At 35.8% G+C, this 24338-nt stretch overlaps 1 protein-coding gene across 7 annotated transcripts in view; it reads left to right on the top strand.

Moving 5' to 3' along the window:
* The window catches only part of rgs7b (regulator of G protein signaling 7b), a 151157-nt gene that overhangs the window by 103570 nt on the left and 23249 nt on the right, over positions 1-24338 (top strand). For all 7 annotated transcript variants that reach the window (XM_046854590.1, XM_046854584.1, XM_046854588.1 and 4 more), the window contains 5 exons: positions 7777-7883; positions 9765-9816; positions 19727-19791; positions 21132-21208; positions 22669-22750. In XM_046854590.1, the coding sequence (XP_046710546.1) occupies positions 7777-7883; positions 9765-9816; positions 19727-19791; positions 21132-21208; positions 22669-22750 (383 nt within the window). The remainder of the gene's footprint in view (positions 1-7776; positions 7884-9764; positions 9817-19726; positions 19792-21131; positions 21209-22668; positions 22751-24338) is intronic.

Here is a 24338-nt window from a genome sequence, read left to right as displayed (position 1 = left end):
AAAGAGACATCAATCTGTCCCTCTCAAATGAGTCAGACACTCATACTGTTTGTCCCACCAATCTGTCCTATTTACAAAGATGCCAATGTCTCATTTAAAGACAGGCCAATCTGTCCCACTAAAACATATGCCAATTTGTCCTATTAGAAAGCCATACAGATTTGTAACTGAAAAAACAATTTAGTCAATTTAGCCCGCTCAAACACATGCTAATCTGCCCTACTCAAATACACACTTATCTGTCCCATTCAAAGACAAATACACAATAATTGTGTATTTAGTGTGTCTCACTCAAATACACAATAATTTGACTCACCCAAAGACATTCTAATCTGTCCTACTCAGTCACACCTTGCATGCTAAGGTGTCTCTTTCAGACACATGTCAATGTGGTCCACTGAAAGATATGCTAATCTTTCCAACTCAAAGAGATGTACACCTGTGCAATCCAGATGCACTAATCTGTCCCTCTCAGAATCATCTTTATTGCCAAGTATAATGGGTTGCATGTACATGGAATTTGTTATAATGTGCTGGCGCTATAATAATATAAAAAATGTTAAATACGAGGGAAATTAAATAATAAAGCAGCAAAAAACAAAACAAATACAAAGTGCACCAAAACACAGAGGCAGCTATCTGTAACGTCATCTTTGTGACAAAATCACACCCATCCATCCCATGAAACGACACACCATCTTAAACTTAACTTCACCTAAAGTTACGCCAATCTGTTGCATTCAGGAATAAACCTGGGATAAATCTGTCCTAATCCAAGAGACACCAATCTGTCCCTCTCAAATACACACCTTTCAGTCTAACCACCTGTCTATCTATTTTTATGTCCTTAAATTTTTCCCAGAATGGCCTCTTCTTTCCTCAGTTCAGTCTAACATTTGGTGGTGTAATAGCAAGACATTTTAGCTTGGCTAATGTATGATTCTATTACAGTATATTGCTCGTATTACTGTATATAGTGTATTCATTCACCAGTAAGTACAACCCTAATCCAGTGTCGGAGAAGAATATAAAATCTGAGGCTTTCTACTGACTGCAGCTGTCATTATAACAATCAGTTTTATAATGGGCAGGACTGTGCTGTTGGTTTACTTTCTATCGTCCTTATTTCCTACACCCTTTTGATGTTTGTGAACAAAAAGAGATGCCTGGTTGCAAAAAGACTAAAGTAGCCTAGCAACCTGATGATACTGGTTGATGATTTGACTGAAGCATCCATCAAGGATTTTTCTATGGGAAACAATTATTTAAATATTTTTATAGATTAGTCAAGTCAAGAGGCTTTTATTGTCATTTCTACTATACACAGTGGTACACAGTACACAGTAAAAACGAGACAACGTTCCTCCGAAACCTTGGTGCTACACTAAACAATAACATAGAGCTACAACACAACACAAGCTACATAAAGTGCATCGAGTGCAACCTGGTGCAAATGGTGCAGACAAAAAACAGTACAGACAGACAACACAAGACAAGACACAAAACTAAGATAGCACCGACCAGTAAACCTACTGTATACTTGATTATACAGTACTGTGAACTGTAAAAACTATAAAAACTATACCCGGGAGTGAATAATGGAACACAATGTAGTGCAAAAATACAGCAGCAGTCAAGATGTGCAGAAGACAGCATGTAAACAGTGTAGTATAATATAACAAAGTCGAAGGTGCAATAAAGCATGTAAACAATATAATAGTCGAAGGTGCAAAAGACGGCATGTAAACAGTAACAGTGTGATAAGCTCTGATAAAAAAACAGGAAGTGATATTTAACAAGGACTCTTCTTATGGCTTGGTGTACTGTCAGGGGTTTAATGAGGCTAAGCCATGGTCTAGCCAGCAACAGTTGGCCATTGTATATAATATATATATATATATATATATATATATATATATATATATATATATATATATATATATATATATAATATTTAATAGCAACTCAATCACACCTTTTTTAGTAGTTTAGTAGAAGTTTTTAATACTCTAATCAACATGGGTATGTACAAATATTGATTTTTCATGCAAGTGTATGTTTATTATAAGTGAAACCAAACTCAACATAGAGTATGCAGACCAAATACTCTTGTAAACGTAAAAGTAATTATTACTTAAATTACGTAAATCATCAGGTCACCAAACAGGACTTTTGTTATGTTTCTACACGGATGGTTTTATTTGCTGATGTGTTCATCTTGCAGATTTTTTAGTCTGTGGAATAGGAATATAAGTCTCTGATCTATTACCAAAATGTAATGCTCTAGTTAAGAATGCAAATAAAGATCAAGAGGAAGAAGGAGAAGAAGAAAAATAATGGTGAATTTTGGTGCTTGATTTGAGACTTGGTACATCAGTACATCATACTTAAAGACATGCAAATCTAGTTCTCTTAGACACACAAGTCAATGCATCCACTTAAAATAAGCCAATCTTTTTTACATAGACAAGTCCACCTGTTCCATTTAGATGCCTCAATCTGTCCCTCTATTGCATTTAAGGATACCCCTATCTGTCCTAATCATAGACATACTATTGTGTCCCACTCAAATATGCAGCAATCTGTCCGTTTCAAATAATCAGTGTAATTGCCTGACAATAATCTCTGTCTCTACCACAAACCACACATATTTCTCTCTATTTCTATTTCTTCCTTCACTTAAAGATGAGCTGCTGCCCAACCAGTTTTGTTTGTTAGCTTAGCAAAATTCAGCTATATACAGTAGACATGTCTACTGTATATATTATTATATTATAGTTAACAGTAGAAATGTGGGCAGGCTACAGTATCTAGTTAGCAAGTTTCTTGATGTAGAATGTGTGTGAGGTTTGTTAAACAGTGGATAATTGATAAGGCATGATGGCTAATTAGCAAGCTAAGCCAAATTCACTGATCTTATATGATTAGCTTCTTTGCTGTGAGGAAAAACCCACTGAAAAGACAAATCATCCCTTTCAATTGTTTGTAACCATTTATGGCATTCAGCAGACTCCCTCAGGTGACTTACAATTATCTCTTTCAATAACAGCTGAGTAGGGGCTGAGGAGTGGCAGCTTGGTGTGGCTGGATTTGATCTCATGACCTTCTGAACCAAAGTCCAATGTCTTAAATTCTGTGCTACCTAAAGTCTGATGTCTTAAACACTGAGCTACCACCTCCTATTTTCTGTTGGCCTGGAAAGATGTCTGGTTTGCTATAATGAACATTTTTCATATCCTGATGTCCAACCCTTACAATGTGGTAAATATGGTGGGAAAATGTGGTGGGGGTGTTACTGATGCTTCACTCAGAGATCAACAGTCTTTTAGTAAAGACACAGTGCAGATATAATCCATAGCAACTAGTTTTTATAAAACTGAATTCATTGAAATGGTATTTATAGGAGCCATAGATCGATTTCTGCTCATATTTGAACATTGTGATTCATAATTCTTTATTATTTAAGTTCATTCTTGGTTTGGAATGTTTTTTAGGGGCTTTCTGGAGGCAGAGGCAAGGCCGGTGCTTGCGCGTACCTTTTACATTTATATTTATGGCAGATGCCCTTATTCAGAGCGATGTACATTTATTTCAATCATACAACCAAGCAGCTATGTGGTTGAGGTTAAGGGCCTTGCTCAGGGGCCACGGGGATGTCGAACCAAAGTCCAAGCTACCACCTACCCAAATTATTTTAATAACAATTATGTAATTATTTAATTATTTTTATAACAAATTAACAAATAATTAATTATGGAAATGGATGAGCCGCTGTGGCGACCCCTAATGGGAGCAGCCGGAAAAAAAAGGAGAACAAATAATGAATTAATTACTTTAAAAAATCGTTGACCACAACACAGCCAAGCCAAGTTTATTTGTTAAACCATTTTTTTTATTTTATCCAAAATAGATATCACTAGTATATGCTGTGGTATTAAAGTTTTTAGACTAGCTCTGTTTATAAGAAAGTAGTTTATTTATCTACTTTTACACACTATCATCTTCAAAATAGTCCCCTTGCACAGCAATACAGCACTCCCAACTTTCCTACTATTTATGGAATATGTCCTGGAAGTCTTCTTTTCGAAGCGAGCCAAGCACCTGCGATCTGGGCAATGGTGCAAAACAGCAACCTTTGGTTTATATCTTTATCTTTGGGAAGAGGGCAAAGTCCGTACAAGCCAAATCTAGCAATTAGGGTGAGTGCAAAAGTGAGATCCTGCTGCTTCTGGCGAGAAACTTACGTGTGAGAAGAACTCAGTGAAGGTGTGTTCTAAATTGCTGTCCAAGATAAAATCGCAGACGTGGTAGCGACGTGTGAAAATCGCACCGCTCACGATGTACTCAGGATTATGTCTTTTGGCACAATACCTTATGAAAGTTGGTGCTCCATGTGACTCTGTGTGCATCCTTGTGCTGCCATCTGTTGGCATGTTACAAAACTACTCTCGAAACTTTTTGATACCATCTCGTACTATGCCTTCATCTATTCTCATGTTTCTTTTATGCGTCAACAAGGCTACACCACCAGTATTCTCAGTAGTGTAGTGAAGTACAGGAAATATTATAGGAGTTTCACCACTACAGATATCGAATTGATTATGCAAATATTTTGACCCCAACACGTCAGCATATTTACATTAATGCCCTTATTCAGAGTGACAGCTAAGGGGGCTTGCTCAGTGGCCCAGCAGTGCTGGCTTGATTGTGTTTAGATTTAAACCCATGACCTTCTGATCTTGAGGCTGATGCCTTAACCACTGAGCTTTTCCCTCCCAGCCTATCTATAAATAACATGTTTGAAATGAAACATGTTTGTCCTACTTGAGCCGAGAGGAAAGTCAGTGAATGATCATATCTAAAGTGTTGTTCAAGATCCCAGCTCTCCAGATGTTAATGCTTATCTGATGGCTTGCATCAGGTCTGCAAAATGATGAGTGTGTGACGAGTATTATTCAGATGTGCTAAATTTACTCGGCTTTAGGAGCTACAAGAGATGCTTGAATTGCTCACAGGGAAAATCACTGCTGTGTGTGTGGTTTTTTTTCTGTTTGTTTATAGTGCTGTCTCAGGGTGAGAGGTGTGATATAATATGTGTCATGAGCAGCCAGTTTCCGTGGTTACGATGAGACTGAGAACTTTCGCGGCAATCTTCTGAAGAGGGACAGCACTGTCAGAGTCATCGCTATGCGCTTTGTCAGGAATTCTGGCTCGTGTTAAATATTATATCGAGGCTCATTATGTATTATGTCTATTTTTGTCACATGAAAAACTTGGGCTAGAGGTAAACCTTGAAACGCAAATCCAAACCTTCATGTTCACTTAATTTCATCTGGGAGTTTTTAGGGAAAAGAAAATAAAGGTTACTCTAATTTTAGCTTTATTTATTTATTTTTTTACTCTAAATGATCCACACTATATGGACAAAGGTTTATAGACACCTAACCATATGACTCATATTTGCTTATTAAACATCCCTTTCCACATTTTGTCTCCATTTGCCGGTATAATAAACTTCATTCTTCTGGAAAGATGTTCTTTTGGAGTGTGATTGTAGAGATTTGTGCTCATTTAGCAACAGGGATGTTTGTAAAATCAAGTACTGATGTAGGTGAGGTGAGGAGGCCTGGGGTGCAGTCACATCCCAAAGGTGTTCAATAGGGTTAAGGTTGGTAAAGATCTTCCACTCCAAGCATTGTAAAGCATTGTGTATGGAGCTGGTTTTGTGCACAGGGGCGTTGTCATGCTGTTACAGGTATGGGTCTCCTAGTTCACGTGAAAGGAAAATTAAGTGCTAATGAAGACATCCTAGACGATAGTGTACCTCCAATTTTGTGGTAAAGGTTTTGTGAAAAACCACATATGGCTGGGAAAGTCAGGTGTTACAATTAAATTCGATTCAGTTTTATTTTATTTGTATAGCGCATTTAACAATAAACATTGTCTCAAAACATGCTATGGCAGCATAACTAAAAGGAAGAACCAGAAGGTAACACAGAGATGAGGGATCTTTGGAGTAAGAGACGACCCACCACACAACTGTCAACAAACCTAAGTGAACGTGTGAGAGTGAGGGGACGACAGCATACAAATATACCAGTTCACCAAACACTCTATATCCATGTTCCCTCCAGATCTGCTCCTTTACCTAAAGAAAAATCTACCGATAAAAAGCTTGACTAAATAAATATGTTTTCAGCCTCGACTTGAACACTGAGACTGTGTCTGAGTACCGAACACTAATTGAAAAGCTGTTTCATAACTGTGGGGCTTTATAAGAGAAACATCTGCCCCCTGCTGTAGTCTTCATTATTTGAGGTACCAACAAATAGCCTGCACCTTTTGACCTAAGTAGGCGTGGAGGATCATATTAGTAAAGAACTTCACTCAGATAATGTGGCGTGAGACCATTAAGTGCTTTATACATCAGTAGTAGTATTTTATAATCAATGCGAGATTTCATTTGGAGCAGTGTAAACTGATTAAAACAGGAGTGTTGTGGTCATATTTACCCATCAGAGAGCTGTTCCCCTTTATTCCAACAACATTTTCTAGTCTAGCAAGTAGGATTTTATGATCAATAGTGTCAAAAGCTGCACTAAGGTCAACTAAAACAAGTAAAGAGACGAAACCCTGATCAGAGGCCAATAACAGGTCATTTACCACCTTAACTAGCGCTGTCTCTGAGGGCTAATTCCTGACTGATACATTTCATAAATGGTATTGTTGAGCAGATGTGAGCAGAACTGCTGTGCTACAAGCTTCAAATCTTGGAGATAAAGGGGAGGTTTGATATTGGCTTGTAGTTGGACAGCTGACATGGGTCAAGGTCAGGTTTCTTAATTAGGGGGATGATAACTGCCAGTTTGAAGGATTTAGGTAGATAACTCTGCATTATGGAGTTTTTTAATTCTTAGAACAAATTCAACTACTTCTGGAATTATCTTTTGAAAGAAACTTGTAGTCAAGGGATCGAGAATACAAGTTGATTTTGATGAGGAAATAAATAAAATAAAGTTATTCTCTTAAATAGGAGTAAAGCTTTGTAATTGCTTGTCTGTTATATTTACAATGCTGTTTACAGGGTTATTTATAAAATAGTGTGGATTTATATTAATCGTCTGAATTTTTTCCTGATGTTTTCAACTTTATTATTGAAAAAGTTCATAAAATCATTACTACCTATTGATGGTGTGGATGTTAATGCAGTGCTTTTATTTCCTGTTAATTTTGTGCTGAATAAAAATCTAGAAGTCTGCTTGTTATTTTTTATGAGGATGGAGAAATATGCTGACCTTGCAGCACTGATAGCTTTTCTATAACTCAGGAGGCTCTCCTTCCATGCTATTGAAAATATTGTCAATTTGGTTTGACGCCATTTACGTTCTAATTTCCCAATGTGGTCTGTTTTAAGGTGCACGTATAATCATTGTCTTGACTTAACTTGACTTTTGTTCATTCAGTGTATATACACCACTGATACTTTAATATCGTTTTCAGCGGTACTGTTGATTGCTGGGGTTTTTTTGTTAGTTTGTTTGTTTTTTATATATATAAAACTTTTCTGTGACTGTGTGTTGCTTTAAAATAGAAGTTCAAGTATATATTTTTTATATTTGAGCTTTTGGGAATGGCTGTATGTTGCATGCATAAATTTGTTTGTGTGAATATGTACAATATATTATAATGAAAAAAATTCAAGCATTTTGATCTAGAAAAGTGTTACATATACAATAAAAACGTTATTTACACGTTGTGTGCATGTGTGTGTTTCAGTTGAGGCTCTTCACCTGGGAACTCTGATGTCTGCACATGGATATTTCTTTCCTATCTCTGATCATGTCCTAACATTGAAGGATGATGGGACGTTTTATAGATTTCAGGTGATAATATTAGTTAATATTGAATTGATTTAATTTTGTATTTGAATTTAATTAGACCAATCTATCTCTTTTGTTTTGTTTGTTTAAATACTGAAAACCCCTGTCACCTTTGTCTCATGTTCAGAGTTACTGAATATCTTACATTTCTGCACATTTACTCTGCTAAGAACCTTACTTAATATTATAAAATCCTTCATATAAACTAATCCTTTTTACATTGACAAACTTCTTATTAAAAGCCTTTTTACTTTTTTTTTAGTTTTATTTTATATACATTTTTCTGGCTTTGTGACACTGGTGATAAAATTCCTGAAATTTACCAAAAAATTTTTTTACCCGCTCTTAAAGCCCTTTTTAGGAATTGGCACAGAATCCTAGAACAAGGTATAAGAGTCACTGGTTTGACTTATAGTTTAATAATTTAATGAAGTTTTAGATTGTATTAAGTTATTTTGCTTCTTTTTAGAAAGAAATTCAAAAGCAGAATGTTTAATAATCGTAAAGTATATACTGTTTACTGTAAACTCATTATTGGTCATTGTAGATCTAATGCAACAATATTTAAAGCATTTCTACTTCTTTGCAGCATTTGAACACTACAACAAATCAGTATTGAGTGAGACTCACATTATTACACCAGTAACACATAAATACAAAAATCGTCCCATAGAAAAAATAAAACAAAAACAAAACAAAAATATCTAGTATCTGGAAGAATGAATATCATGAGTAGAGCTTAGGGCTATATTAGGAAATGCATTAAAAACTGTATTAAATATCCTAAAAGATATTTGTTCGGACATATACTTTTACTGATGGAATCCAAAAAAAAGGCCCTCAGACGTAAGTGAGCTGAATATCATTAAGCGGGTTTTCTATTTTGTTTTGTTTTCATCAGAAAATCTGTCTGTAGGAATGACACATACACTACAGATACAGTAGATTTAGAATTTTTTCATAAGAAAAAAAACATATTTTAAACACTATTGACCAAGAAGAATATCTTGATATTATGAATATTTCTCTAATTCATTGTGATTAATATAAATAAAATATTAAAATGGCACTATAGAATGTCTTTTCCTGTAATGGAGAGCTTTCTATAATAATAATAATTTCAATTTTGATATAAAAAAGTGTTACATATACAGTAAAAAAAAGAATTTACTCATTGTGTGCATGTGTGTGTGTTTTAATTGAGGCTCTTTACCTGAAAACTCTGATCTCTGCACATGGATATTATGAATATTTCTGAAATTCGTTGTAATTAATAAAATAAAATTATTAGAGCGGCACTATAGGATGACTTTTCCTGTAATGGAGAGCTTTCTATTATAATACTTATTATTATTATTATTATTATTATTATTACTTTATTATTATTATTATTATTATTATTATTATTATTACTTTATTATTATTACTTTATTATTATTATTATTATTATTATTATTACTTTATTATTATTATTACTTTATTATTATTATTATATTTATAGTAATAAAAAACCTCTCATATATAAAAACCCAGAGCAGGTTGAATATCTGAATGTGCCCAACAGGATATTTTCCAACAGAAATCATTTTTTCTTTTAAAAGTAATTCCACTTGTGTGTTTACACCAGTTTCAGTGTGTAAAGCAGACGGCTGGCTTTAATTATCAGGTTTTCATCTTTCCCACACCTGACCCGTTACGATATTACAGCTGGGATCAGCGGCTCGTTTAGTAATGTGATTGTTTTCATTTTGTTTTATGAAGCTTCCAGATGTTCTTGACGACCCTAATCCCTGAGATTTTCTTTATTCAAATCTACGAGCAGGTCACCGAGGGATATCACAAAATGCAGAAATATTGTTTTCACATATTTCTTTATTTATGCAGACCCCCTACTTCTGGCCATCGAACTGCTGGGAACCAGAAAATACTGATTATGGTGAGAAACACACACACACACACACACACACTTACACCTACATGCAACCACACACAGTTCATGAGCAGTAAATGACAAGTGTGCATGAAAACTGTAATGAAACCAGTTCTGCATGATGATTAGGAAATGTACAAGTTGGAGGCACAAAGCCCCTGTGCACAAATCCAGCTCTGTGTTGAAGTGGAAGATCTTGAGTGTCTTGCTATAGACCTCTGACCTCAACCCTACTAAACACTTTTTGGAAAAAATTTAAACTCTGAACAGCTAAAGCACACATCTCCACAGGCACAATCCAAAATCAAATGAAACATCTTTCCAGAAGAGTGAAGGGTATTATAATATCAAATCGATAATAAATGCACAATAGGATGTTTAAAAAGGGATACAAAGATTATTATCAGGTGTCCACAAACTTCTGTCCATACAGTGTATCACATGAAACCAGATATGTCATGAAACAGTAAACCAGAGACCTGATATTGCTGTAGTGCAAAAAAAAAACACCCTTCACATATAATAAAGTCAAGTCAAGTCAAGTCAAGTTTATTTGTATAGCGCTTTTCACAACAGACATTTACACAAATCAACAGTTAAGGTGAACGGTGTGTATTTATCCCTGATGAGCAGCCATGGCGACTGTGGCAAGGAAAAACTCCCTTAGATGTTATAAGGAAGAAACCTTGAGAGGAACCAGACTGAAAAGGGGAACCCATCCTCATTTGGGTGACATCAAGAGTTTGATCATAAATCTTTCAACAATACAGAACACTGGAGAGAGAGAACTAACATGAGTACTGAAGTATAAGATTATAAGTGATGTTCTTTCTGCAGCCTTATACCAAATGCCACTGGTTCGTCTAGATGGTTCGGGATGTTTGCGAGTTTGGCATCTACTTCATTAAAGTCCATAATGAGGTGGGACATGAGGTGGGACGTGACTGGAGCTGGCCAAACCTCAGGGTGTCTCGGGATGGGGAGAGAAAGAGAAGCAGTGGAGAGAAATTAGCGTAGCTGCTGTTTATGATATTAACAGCACAAGTTGATAATGTGCATGTGATCAGATGTTCTGGAGCACAAGGTTATGATGTGAGACGTATGTTATGTGTAGGCTTTGCTAAAAAGATTTTTAATCTACACTTAAACTGGGAGAGTGTGTCTGAGCCCCGAACACTGTCAGGAAGACTATTCCAGAGTTTAGAAACTAAATGTGAAAACGCTCTACCACCTTTAGTGGACTTTGCTATTCTAGGAACTACTAGAAGCCCAGAGTTTTGAGATCTCAGGGAGCGTGATGGATTGTAGCATGTTAAAAGACTGGAGAGATACATGGGAGCCAAACCATTTAGTGCTTTATAAGTAAGAAGTAATAGTTTGTAGTCTATTCGAAACTTAACAGGAAGCCAATGTAGGGACGATAAGATTGGGGTTATGTGATCATATTTTCTTGACCTTGTAAGAATTCTGGCTGCTGCATTCTGGACTAACTGAAGCTTGTTTATTAATGACGCAGGACATCCACCTAGTAATGCATTACAATAGTCTATTCTGGAGGTCATGAACGCATGGACGAGCTTCTCTGCATCGGATATAGATAACATTTTTCTTAGCTTAGAAATATTTCTAAGGTGAAAGAAGGCTGTTTTTGGAACTTGGTTGATATGATTTTTAAGTCGCTGTCTAAAATAACACCCAGGTCTTTTACCGTTGAACTAGTGGTTACAGAACATCCGTCTAAATGCAGGTTGAGATGCTGGTGCTTCTGTATACTAGTTTTTGGGCTGATGAGCAAAATCTCCGTCTTATCAGAATTTAAAAGTAGAAAGTTATGGGTCATCCAATCTCTTATTTCCTTAACACACTCAGTTATCCGAGCTAATTGAGCTGTATCGCCTGGTTTAGATGAGATATATAGCTGGGTATCATCAGCATAACAATGGAAGCTAATTCCATGCCTTCTAATAATATTTCCTAACGGAAGCATGTATATTGTGATAAAAGTCATCAAAGTTTGAATATGTGCTGTTATAGGAAAATATTCAATCGTGTGATCTTGCCCAACATAAAGTTGAGTTACAACTCAACTGAGATCATTATTTACTTATCACACTATGTCTAGAAGTGATTTATTCGTCCTATAAAAGAACAAAGAAATGGTGTTACAATTTATTCCTTTGTAGTTACCTTTATGTTGTGGAACGTCCTTGAAATAATTGTAATGTTTACACAGTCGTCTTCTCACTTCCTATTGAAGTTAATAAGACAACAAATATCAGTTTCTAGCCAAAAAAAAAAAAAAAAAAGTCATCTGTGATGATCGTGTGAACAGTCTTCTACACATTTTCATGTTATACATATTAGAACAAACAAAATCATATAAACCTTGCAGTTGGAACTACTGTCCTACATGCTCTTGTTGAAAACTAATCAACAACATCTGACCAATCAGAATGGAGAATTCAACAATGATGTGGTATAAAGTGATAGATTTCATAAATTCTAATTCTAATTTTATTATAATTGACCCCCTACACACACACACACACACATATACACAACCATACACTTTGAAAATGCATTTGTTTATTTTATTAATTTAAAAAATGAGAATTTATATTATTCAGAATTCACTTGCATACAGAAAGAAAAATGAAAGCAAAATAAATTAATAATAATATATATACTGTACATACCGTTTATATTCGGGGTGTTTCGGTACACACAATTCATGTTTCTGTACATACCTCCGGTTTTAAGTCACGGTTTGGATGAATTTCGCTATGGTTAGGGGGGAAGAAATGCAAAACATAAATTTGCTTGTAATTTTTTATCAACAGTTTACATTTATAAAACAATGTTAAATGAAATGTCTGCTTAATCAATAATAAATCAAATTTAATCAAATAGGGAAAAAAAGAAAAAAAAGAAAAGAAAATCTAATTAATGTAATACCCTTTTTTATTATATTGATTAAATTAAGTCATCGATTAAATTGGCACAAATTATATTGAGTAAAGAAAATGTAATAAATGAAAAAATGTAATTAAATAGTTTACATTTTTTAGACATTGTAAAAGAAATTCTTGATGCTGTACATTAAGCGCTAAATAATCCATATCGTTGGACTCTAGTAAAAACTTACGGGTGATAACAGGAAGTGGAGCAATTTTACAAAACACAGGTATGTTAACAGGAACCTCGGAGTTGTGAGTGCTGTGCAAAAAATTCCAGTGTCTGTTTTTCTGGTTAAGGAATTAAATTCTTTATTCTCATTTTGCTGGCTTTTAGGGAGTGAAAGCTGAGAGAGAAGAGTCCATTGTTTTTATAGCTGAGGTCCGTCATTATTTTCCTGGCTTTGGTTCTGCACTGCTTGCTGTATTTAGACTGCAGGTCAGGGAGCTCAGTGCAGATGGTGCACTCAGCTGTTCCCAAACCAGGCTGTGATGCTTTCCATCTCTTGATGATGCAAGTGACAAAATTGCTTAGCACTTAAGGGGGCAGGATAAAGTCCCTGAAGTATCTAAGGTAGTAAAGATGCTGACAGGTCTTTTTCATTAGCATATTAATATGACAGGCGTTTTAGGTCCTTCATTCTGGTCCATTATTTTCTCATATTTTCAATAATTTTATATTTATAGTTACTTTCATCTAATTTTTTGAACAGGTTTACATTTTACTGCAAGTTGTATTCTGTATATAACGATGTTTGACAAATAAAAAATAAGAAAAAGGATGTAACACCAAGGTACCCGGAACTGTTCGCTTTCTAAACTGGTGCACCATTGATCTCTCTTGTTTTGTGTAAAAGTCTATTATAAACTTTTTCTTTATCTTGTGATAGCAATAGAGAGGTTGTTCTTTTGGAAACATATCCTCAGGTTTTCCTTCATCTACTTTAGGTAGGCCTTCACATTATTTGGGGAGGTGGTAGCTCAATGGTTAAGGTGTTATGTTACTGATCGGAAGCTACGGTATTGCCGAGCTACCACTCTTGGGCCCTTGAGCAAGGCCCTCAACTCTCTGTGCTTCAGGGGACCCATACCATGGCTGACCCTGCGCTATGACCCCAGCTTCTGAGAAATCTGGTATATGCGAAGAAAGAATTTTAATGTGCTGTAATACAGTGGTCCCCAACGCCCGGGCCGTAGACCGGCACCAGTCCGCACAGAAAGAATACAATACTTACATTATTTCCGTTTTATTTATTATATGATTCTGAACGGATTTATTTTGGAAAATGACCGAATTCTCGCCACCACATCTGTCTATGACTCACTCTTGATGCATGTCATGATGCCTCGGTCACATGTCTTACCTCCATCCGCTACCTTCTTAAAGGGGCTCCGACCGCTACATAATACATTACCGCTAAATTCAAACCCCCAAGCGAGCAAAATGCTAATACTTAGCTAAAAACGTTTATTATTATATTTAGAAAATACCAGTTTTTATGCCGCTTGTATCATTTTATATTGTTGTATTTATTCGTCAGCCTTAAAGGCCGGTCCGTGAAAATACTGCCTGACATTAATGTATTATATTAGAACACATAATACATTACCGCTAAATTCAAACCCTCAAGCTGGCAAAATGAACAAAAAACAACACAGTGGATTCACGTTTATTATATTTAGAAAATACCAGTTTTTATGCTCGTATTATTTTATTGTGTTGTATTTATCCGCCACACCTTAAAGGCCGGTCCGTGATAATATTGTCTGTCATTAATCCTGTCTGTGGCGCAAAAAAGTTTGGGGACCGCTGTTATAATGTATATGTGACAAATAAAGGCTATTATTTTTATATTATCAGAGATTAGCGCTAGCATAAGTGTGTCATCAGCATGCTCACTGTGTAACATGACAGTGGTGGTAGAGTCTAGAATAAGTGTAGGTGTAGAACGAGTACAGCAGGCAACTTAAGAGACCATGCCGGGGGTCTCTACTGCGAGAAAGCAAGGGGTGAGACATGCCTGTCTGCCCATACTGCTGGTGGTCTGCCAGTCAGAAAGTATGCAACCCTTTGACACAGGGACAGGCTAGGTTCTTCATCTCAGTGGTCAATTTGAAGTACATTATAGTGTAAAAATGCTGAGCTGTAATTTCTCTTCCTGGTGACCAGATGGCCCAGGGCTGTGTGTAGGAGGTGTGTGATGGCATCACCAGTAAATCGTTGTGGCGGTCTGCGAATTGTAATAGGTTCATGATGCCAGGTAATGAAGAGGGGATGAAGTCTCTGTATTGTGTTGTTAAAATTAAATACACACAAAGGAATATCTTTAATAAAACTTTTATATATGTATACATTCTCTGCTATTGAACTTTTGTTGTCTTATGTCAGTTCAATACAGACATGGCTTGTAGTCTGTAAGTGTGATACTTGTTCCACACCTTGAAGTCACAGAGTAAAATCGATTATTGTGTGTGTGTGGGTGTGTGTGTGTGTGGGTGTGTGTGTGTGTGAGTGTGTGTGTGTGTGAAACTGAGCTGTAGCTGGGCTGCTCATTGCATAAACACCTATTTAATTTCGTTTGTGTCTCTGCATCTTAAGCTGAAGCAGATTCCAGTTTATTTGTATAGCATTTTAAAAATCATTGTCACTTGACAGCTGTACAGGAATCAGGATGTAGATTTAGGGTACCTATGTCCAACAGGAACAAGGAAAACGTCCTTAGGCAACATGAGACAGAAAACATGAGACAGTGAGAGGAACCAGGCTTTAATATGATTGTAGCATTTTCTACTGTAGTCCTTTATACTGGAATGAGCACAAGACAGTGGTTCTGATTACAGCAGCAGCTCCTGAATACAGATCTACAGCATGCAAATGATATTATCCACTGTTGCAAAGGCTTATGTCCAAATGCCACAGTAATGGAAGGTGAGTCATAAAGCTGTAATCTGATTGACTGTCGTTGTATGTGATGTGATTTTCGAGCATGATATACTCAAAAATAAGGTTCACACCCTCCTGTGTTGCTTGTAATGTTTTAATGAGATGTTTGCAGAATGATTTTGACAGATAGATCTGTGGCTAGACATCAGTCTTTGTACCTTTTCTATGTAAAAAAGAAGTCAGGGCTTGGCCATATTTCATTACAAAAGATACCAGAACATCTAGTGAAACGGCACAGAACGGCCCGGATTGTATGACTAATGACGATTTACGAACAGATGACTCATAAAATAAAAATAAATGGTTAATGTGCCAGTGAGTCAGTGTAGGTGCTCAACACTGAGCTGGAGTTTTATATCTGTATTTTGAGTGTAGTGACATTTTGGAGTGCCAATCTTTACTTATTTTGTTAAAAAATATATATTTTGACTCAATTTGAGATTGTATTTATGAGTCAAAAAAATGACAAGTAATAAAAGAAGCAGTGTTTATTCCTGTCATTACACTCCGAGTAAAAAGTAATTTTACCATTTGTTAGCTTAATAGCTCTTGTTATATAGATAATATCTATATAAAGTGAGGTGCAGTTTTATAAACACATTTTAAAGATCCATTAAGTTACTGTGGAAGGGGTAAACCAAAGAACCATGAAGATGGATTTGGACTAAACAGTCTGCTGCAATGGCTTAGGACTGCAGTTGCAACAGTTTATTGAATTCAAGTGTCTTCCACTGAACAGTTAATAACCTCAACAATGATGGAACTATAATAAATGGACATTCAGTGTCACCCAGATGAGATTGGATCCCATCTGAGTCTGGTTTCTCTCAATCTTTCTTCCTAATACCATCTCAGGGAGATTTCCACTGTCGTCACAGACTTGGTCATTAGGAATAAATCTACATGAATTGATTTATAAATTTTAAATTTATATTCAAAGTATTTAGAACTCAGCCATTAGGGTTGCACAAGCCAGTACACTCTTAGTGCCGGTCCCAAGCATGGATAAATGTGGAAGGTTGCGTTAGGAAGGGCATCCAGCGTAAAAACGTGCCAAATCGAACATGCGGATCACGAATACAGATGATCCGCTGTGGCGACCCCTAATGGGAGAAGCCGAAAGAAAGTTTTTTATATTTAAAGTATTTAAATTTATATACTTAAATATTTAAAGCTGCTTTAGGAAAATGTACACTGATAAAATCACTAAACAGACATTGTATTGATTTTAATTGAATTTAAATGAACTGAACTGAACTGAACTAAATTGAATTGAATTGAACTGAACTGAATAACATTAGACCAATTAGATTTCCGAACGGAAACGAAAAAACGCACCTCACCTTTGTTCTGAGCTGCACGGCATCGGGAGAAAAAACTTCCACCAATGGTGATTTTTAAACACACAATGATGCAAAAAGATTAACTTTTGAGAAATAGAAATAGTTGTGAAAGGAAGGAGGAAGACGGTGAACAATCACTTTCTTGGTCGGCTACTGTTTAGCTATAAGCCGTTGTAGCGTGTTGAGTCTGGGTGAAGGGAGAGCTCGCTAACTCCAGTTGCAACAGAAATCATATAAGCACAGACAGGTTTCCAAAACTCGTGCTTTTTTATTTTTCCTGGCAACAGCGTTACGGGTTAGTCAAAAAAACTTAGCAATGAGCATCAGAAAATAATAAGGACATATTCCTCGGCCTTGCACACATACAGTAATACCGGAAAAAATGCGGCGGAGGGCTATTCCCAAAATGCCCTCTGCTCTTAAAGGAGCCACAACATATTTCACCCGTTACACCAAGTCAATAAATTTAGGAACTGTAGCTGCCACAGAAAGATGTTGTTTCTTTCTAAATACTTCAGTTATTTAATTTATAGAAAGGTATTGTTTTTATTAAATATTTTGCATTGAATTAGGATTATTTACTTTCAAATTAATTAAGTTGCATAATTATTTTGTAATAGGGACACCTACAGGTGAACAGTGTTTTACAAACCTCTTGTGTATTTTAGCTAGCTGAAGCACGAGGGGATGCGGAAGGATTAAGAAGTTACGAATTATTCAATTGTTACAAATAGTTTACCTGAAAAATGTCTTCAAATGTTTGTGTATTTTTGGTTTTGTTTGTTATTTTTTAATAACGTAATGATGTTGGGTAAATAAACAAGTTAATTCTAGATGGTGTCTTTTTTGTTTAGAGGAAAAAGTTCAGGAATCAGTATAGAAACCATAGAAATGATTGTTGTTATAAGTTAATCAATATTGTACAGATTATAATGTATATCAGTAATTATACTTGAGATAGTTTACAACACCGCGGAAAATAATTAAATGTTAAAACTTGGTTAATGCACTGATTTCTATGTCGTCTATAGGAGATTGTTTTATATTTAGATATTGCAATATTCACAGTGTCCAAAAGAACTTATGTAATACAGAGAGCAGGACAGATGTTAGCAGACTGTCCCACCCACAGTCAAACACGGAGGTTGGAGCTAAATGGCTACCATTTCATACGTCAACACTAGGGGTGTAACGGTGCAAGTATTTGTACCGAAATATTTCGGTACAGGGCTTTCGGTCCAGTACGCATGTCTACCAAATGCAGTCCTTTTAATGTGCGATGCATATTTTCTATCCAAGTTACCTCAAGAACATATTAAGTGGTGAATCGGAAGTTTTAGTTTCCACCTTGCACTTTGAGTGCATTTTTTAAATATTTATTAAACTTGAAAACATACAGAACAATGCCAGGGGTATAAAAAAGAAACTAGATTTAGAGCAGTGTCACTGTGGCTACTCACTTCATACCGGAAATATGATGTGTTTTTCACATGCATTAAAACGCTAAAGAATACATAGCGCTAGCATTAGCCGCTAACAAGGAAGTGGATTCTTTAGCATTTTATATCCAGCTTCAAGAAATTTTCTTAAAAGAATAAAATTCCACATATCGAGGGAGTGAATAAAAAAGGATGAAAGGAATGAAGGCATTTGTTCAAGTATGCTGAAATAAGTAGAACCGTTAAGTACACACACACACACACACACACACACACACACACACACACACACACACACACACACATATGTATTACCCAAATGGGGTCTAACAAATGTAAACTATAATTTTTTCTATTTATTTAAATGTATTCAATCAATTAAATTTGTGCCTTTTTAATTGATTACTCAATTGAATCAATATAATTAAAAAGTGTATTAAATATTCAGCTGGATTGTTATTTATCATGGAATTACCTGCATAGTCACCGCTCCTAGACCTTATTGAACTGCTGTGGGATGAACTAGATCACAAGATCAGAAAGAAATATCCAACTAGTAAAGAGCATCTTTGACAGGTTTTATGAGAAGCATGGCAAAGTATTTCAGCTGAACGTTTGGAGAAAAGAACTGTCTGAATGCCTAGAGTGTTTAAAGCTGTTATTTATGGGGAGTATTTCTTATTTCAAATAGAGTGGAACATCTGGAAATGTATACATTTGTTTGGTCAAAGTAAATGTCAATAATTATTTAGAAATGTACTGAATACCAATAATACTGAAATAATTATCTATCTATCTACTGATCTATCTCTCTCTCTCTCTCTCTCTCTCTCTCTCTCTCTCTCTCTCCCTCTTCACTTAAATTGAAATGTATTTGTTCCTGATAAGCAAGCCTGGGCCAAATGTAGCAAGAAAAAACTCAATAGGACAATATGAGAAAGAAACCTTGAGAGGAACCAGACTCAAAAGATCCGAAGGTTGTCAATTTAAATCCCAGTCACGCTAAGCTGCCACTCCTGGGCCCCTGAGCAAGGCCCTTACCCCATAGTTGCTCAGTTGTATAAATGAGATCAATGTAATTCGCTCTAGATAAAGGAGTTTGCCTAATTCCATAAATGTAAATATCTATCTATCTACATACAGTGTATATATAAAAACTGGATAAATAAAAAGAAAGTGTTCATTAATCTCTCTCTCTCTTTCTCTCTCTCTCCCTCTCTCTCTCTCTCTCGCCAGCTGTTTACCTCTGTAAGCGGACGATGCAGAATAAAGCCCGGCTGGAACTTGCTGACTATGAAGCTGTAAGCATCTCCCTTTTCCTTGATGTTTTCCTTCCACGCCTCCTCATCAGCACTTTATTGTACACCCGTGAGCCTCTGCTCACAGACATTCAATTCCATTACCTCTCTTTGCTTTTTCTTTTTTCCTATTTTTCCTCCTCCTTTTGTTAAAGGAGAAATAAATGTGCTGTGCTGTGCATCTTTTTCTAGTTTTGCTGATTGAAAAAAACAATACACCACTGATTTCATTTGAGGAGAGTTGAGTCAATTGTTGTCACAAAGATTTCTGAATAATCCAAAATAAATCAGATCAGAAAAGTATATCTGTTGGTAGTAGGTAGAATGCTATATATTTTTAAATGACTCAGATATGTGAGTCAAACCAAGAAAATGCCTTTATTTGTTACACATTTATTAGATTTCTTGTTGTTTGTTTGACTCAGTAAATCATTAAAATCCTCAGAAGATTTGAGAAGTTGTTGAATCAGCTTTATTTGATCAGCTTCAGTGTACATTACAAAATAATATAAAATAATACAAATAAAAACAAATACATTAGCTATTTCATTCCACTGAATTTTTGTCACAAACAGCAAAACGATCAAGTTGCCAATTTGAGTAAACTGAGACTAAACAAATCTTTTGGTTAGACATGATACAGCACCCCTGGAGCACAGAGTGTTAAGGGCCAAGAGTGGCAGCTTGATGATACCGAGGCTTGAACCTCCAATCTTCTGATCAGTAACCCAGCACCCAGGTTTTGTGCACAGGAGAATAATCATGCTAGAACAGAGTTTGGGTCCCCTAGTTTAAGTTAAGGGAAATCTAATGCTACAGCATGCAGAGGCATGGGTGTCTCCAGCTTTGTGGTAAAATGTTGGAGAAGAAACACATATGGCTGGAAAGGTCTGGTGTCCCAATACTTTTGTCTATATAGCGTAAAATTAAATCACTTAGCATTTAATAAAAAATTAACCCAAGTTTTAAAAATTATTTGAATTTTAATTACAATTAGAATAATTTTACTATAACTGTATTCTGTGTTTTTGCTATGAAACAAATTAATTTTATAAAAAATTAACTCCCTAAAGCTGATCATTGTGATCCTATAACAGAAGTGGATTTGTCTTTATGGATCAACGTCTGGGGAATAAAGTCAAGCTCTATAGCAAAGGTCAATAGCAAACTGGAGCAAGTGGAGAAAAAAGAGCCTGCAGTAGGAATATCTCAGGAAAAAAACACAAGAAAAAGTTTTTAAATCAAAATAAAGCACAAATATCAATATTTAAATATGCCAAATATGTGGTAAAAATTCATCAAGGATTATTTGAATATATCCGTGGCTGTTTGTGTGTTTCCAGGAGAGTTTAGCACGGCTACAGAGAGCTTTTGCACGGAAATGGGAGTTTATATTTATGCAAGCAGAAGCACAAGCTAAGTAAGTATGAACAGATGCAACAACACAACCATAAACTGAAAAACTCCAGGGTTTAAACCACATGGTTCCACATCTCCTGCTTTTAAACTATAAATCCATATATATATTTCCATCTTTAAGATTTATACTGCAAGAAGCTATGAGGCTAATGTGAAAAGTACCTGAAGATAACTTCAAAATATCTGCTTCGAACTGCATTTGATTGTTCAGTGATGTCACTTGTTGATGTGGTTATAGGACAAAAAAATCTTCACTCTGTAGACATTTGATAGTAAATTGTATCTGCGGCAGATTTACATTGTTAGTGTGAAATGTTTTGTGTCTGTAGTTATACTATTTTATGGACCAGAAACTTTGTCAAATGACTTTTTTGGTTTTTCAGAGACACATACATGTTCTTTTTGTTTCTATGTAATAAACTGGGTAATGTAACAGTATGGAGATTAATTTTTGCCAAAAAATATCTATAAATGTACAAATGTTCCACATTATTTTTATTTAAAAATCCTCACTTAGCATAAATAACAACAAATACACACTCTTGGCATCCAGACAGTTGTTTTTCCAAACATTTAGCTGAAATACTTTGTCATAAATCTTGTAAAACAGTTCAATAGGATTTAAGTGCGGTAACTGGGCAGGCCGTTCCGTGATAGATAGCACTCCAGACGACTGTTTGCTCTCTAAATAACGCTTAATTGTCTTGTTGGACAGTGAAGTTGGTTCCAATGGGCCATAATCCAGACGGAATTGCATGGTGTTGAAATATGGAATGGTAGCCATGTTAGTGAGTTTTTCTTTCACCCGTAATGTCTTAAACCTTTCCTGCTCCAAAACAACCCCAATTTATTACATTTCCACCTCCATGTTTGACTGTTGGGCTGAGACAGTCTGCAAACATCATCTCCCCTGTTCTCTGTCCTACACAAGTTCTTCTTTTGGAGCGAATAATGTTAAATTTTAACTCATTCTGTCTATAGAACTTTCTTCAAGTCATTCACTGTCTAATTCATTTGTTTTTCTTTGACTAGTTTGTTGCTTATAAACAAAAAAAAAACATGCATTTGTCTCTCAAAAACCATAAAAGGCTGAGTGTTTTTCAAACTTTTGACAGATACTCTATATCACCTATTGACTGTATATCAGGACCAAAAATGGATGATGCTTCCATTTTTTTCAGTTTAATTCAATTCATATTTATTTGTAAAGAGCTTTTAACAATGAACATTGTCTCAAAGAAGCGTTTCAGGGTAAAACGGTTATTAAAGACAGTATAAGTTTGTGAGCCATTGGTGACTGTGGCAAGAAAAAAACTCCCTGAGATGGTATGAGTTAGAAACCATGAGAGGAACCAGACTGAAAAGGGAACCCATCCTCAACACCGAATGTCCATTAATTACAGTTCCAAGCACTTATCTGTGTTCTGCTGTTACATTTTTATTCCTTCCTTTTATTTTTAGAGTGGATAAAAAACGGGACAAAATCGAGCGCAAGATTCTGGACAGTCAAGAACGAGCATTCTGGGATGTGCACAGACCTGTGGTGAGATGCTGCATCATACTCTATATCATATATCTGTTTTTTTTTTTTTTTATATCCGTCACACTTACTAACATCTTAATCTCACTGTTTTTATCGCACATCACTGCCTGTGAGTTTACTTATGTATGTTTATTCTGTATTCCAATAGACTTAGCTGTGTACTTGAATATGGAGTATTAAATCAACAGTAAAATCTCCAAACAAATACAAGAATCATTAAACAGAATAATTAGTGTTAACTAATATCATCACAGCCTCCATATATACAAATAGACAGCAATGGAAATCGCTCTTAAATTATGTGGGATTCATGCTCATTGTTTTGATACAGTACTTCTCCTTTTTCAATTAGTTTTAAAAATTAAACATTTTTACTTTTACTTAAGTATGTTTTGTCTGAAGTATTGTAATTGTCTACATTTTAGATCATATCCATTACTGAGTAATAAATAAAAATAATGCAAGGGGGAAAAAATCGTGCCCCGGAAGCTACTGCACTGATTGATTGATAGGCATAGAATAAACAAGCTAAACTCACAAGACAGAAAAATGGAGACGGACAAGACACACGCCAGAAAACAAAATGCTGTTTAATCGAAAGTTGTTTAATGCATGCCGCTTACTGTCTGAATTCTGAATCTTGCGATTTCCCTCATCATCATAAATGACATTATAACAGTAGATTTTTTGCTACGAGAGACTATAACTCACATTAGATTCAAGTCATTGACTGTAGTGGGTCTTTATTTTGCCCAATTTCCACCGGTACCCTGTTGGCTAACAAGTGAAAGGAAAAGTTTATAGGACTGTGGTGAGACCTGAGATGTTGTATGGTTTAGAGACAGTGGCATTGAGTAAAAGACAGGAGGTGGAGCTGGAGGTAGCAGAGCTGAAGATGTTGAGGTTTTCGTTGGGAGTGACGATGAGGGACAGGATTAGAAATGAGTTTATTAGAGGGACAGAGCATGTAGGACGTTTTGGAGACAAGGTGAGAGAGGCGAGATTGAGATGGTTTGGACATGTGCAGAGGAGGGACATGGGGTATATCAGTAGAAGAATGCTGAGGATGGAGCCAACAGTAAGGAGGAAAAGAGGAAGGCCAAGGAGGAGGTTAATGGATGTGGTGAGGGAAGACATGCAGGTAGTTGAGGTGAAAGAGGCAGATGTACAGGACAGAGTAGTATGGAGACGGATGATCCGCTGTGGTGACCCCTAATGGAAGATGCCGAAAGAAGAAGTTGATGTAATGTTTATGTTTCAGACCAAATAGTTAATGATCGGTTTCCTGTTGCCATCCAGAATTTTATGACTTGCGTTATAAATCGATTTTATTACCATATAGGTTAAGACACCGATTTTGCAGAAGACAACAGAATTCATTTTCAATACGATTTTAACCAGTCAATAAGAGAACCACTTATTTACTGCGCAAGTGACTTTCTATTTAAATAAGTAAATAAAGTTTGTGGCAGTGAAATGAATTAAATCTGTCCAGTGGTGCGATGAAAACCTGCACTAAGGCATATGGGAGACTTCTGAAGAACCAGGAAATGAGAGCACATTAATGTGAGCCTCATTTTAATGAATG

This window comes from Silurus meridionalis, chromosome 7 (genome assembly GCF_014805685.1).
Source record: "Silurus meridionalis isolate SWU-2019-XX chromosome 7, ASM1480568v1, whole genome shotgun sequence".
In the NCBI taxonomy this organism is placed as follows: domain Eukaryota; kingdom Metazoa; phylum Chordata; class Actinopteri; order Siluriformes; family Siluridae; genus Silurus; species Silurus meridionalis.
Note: the sequence above shows the minus strand (reverse complement) of the source record. Positions and strands in the feature narration are given on the sequence as shown.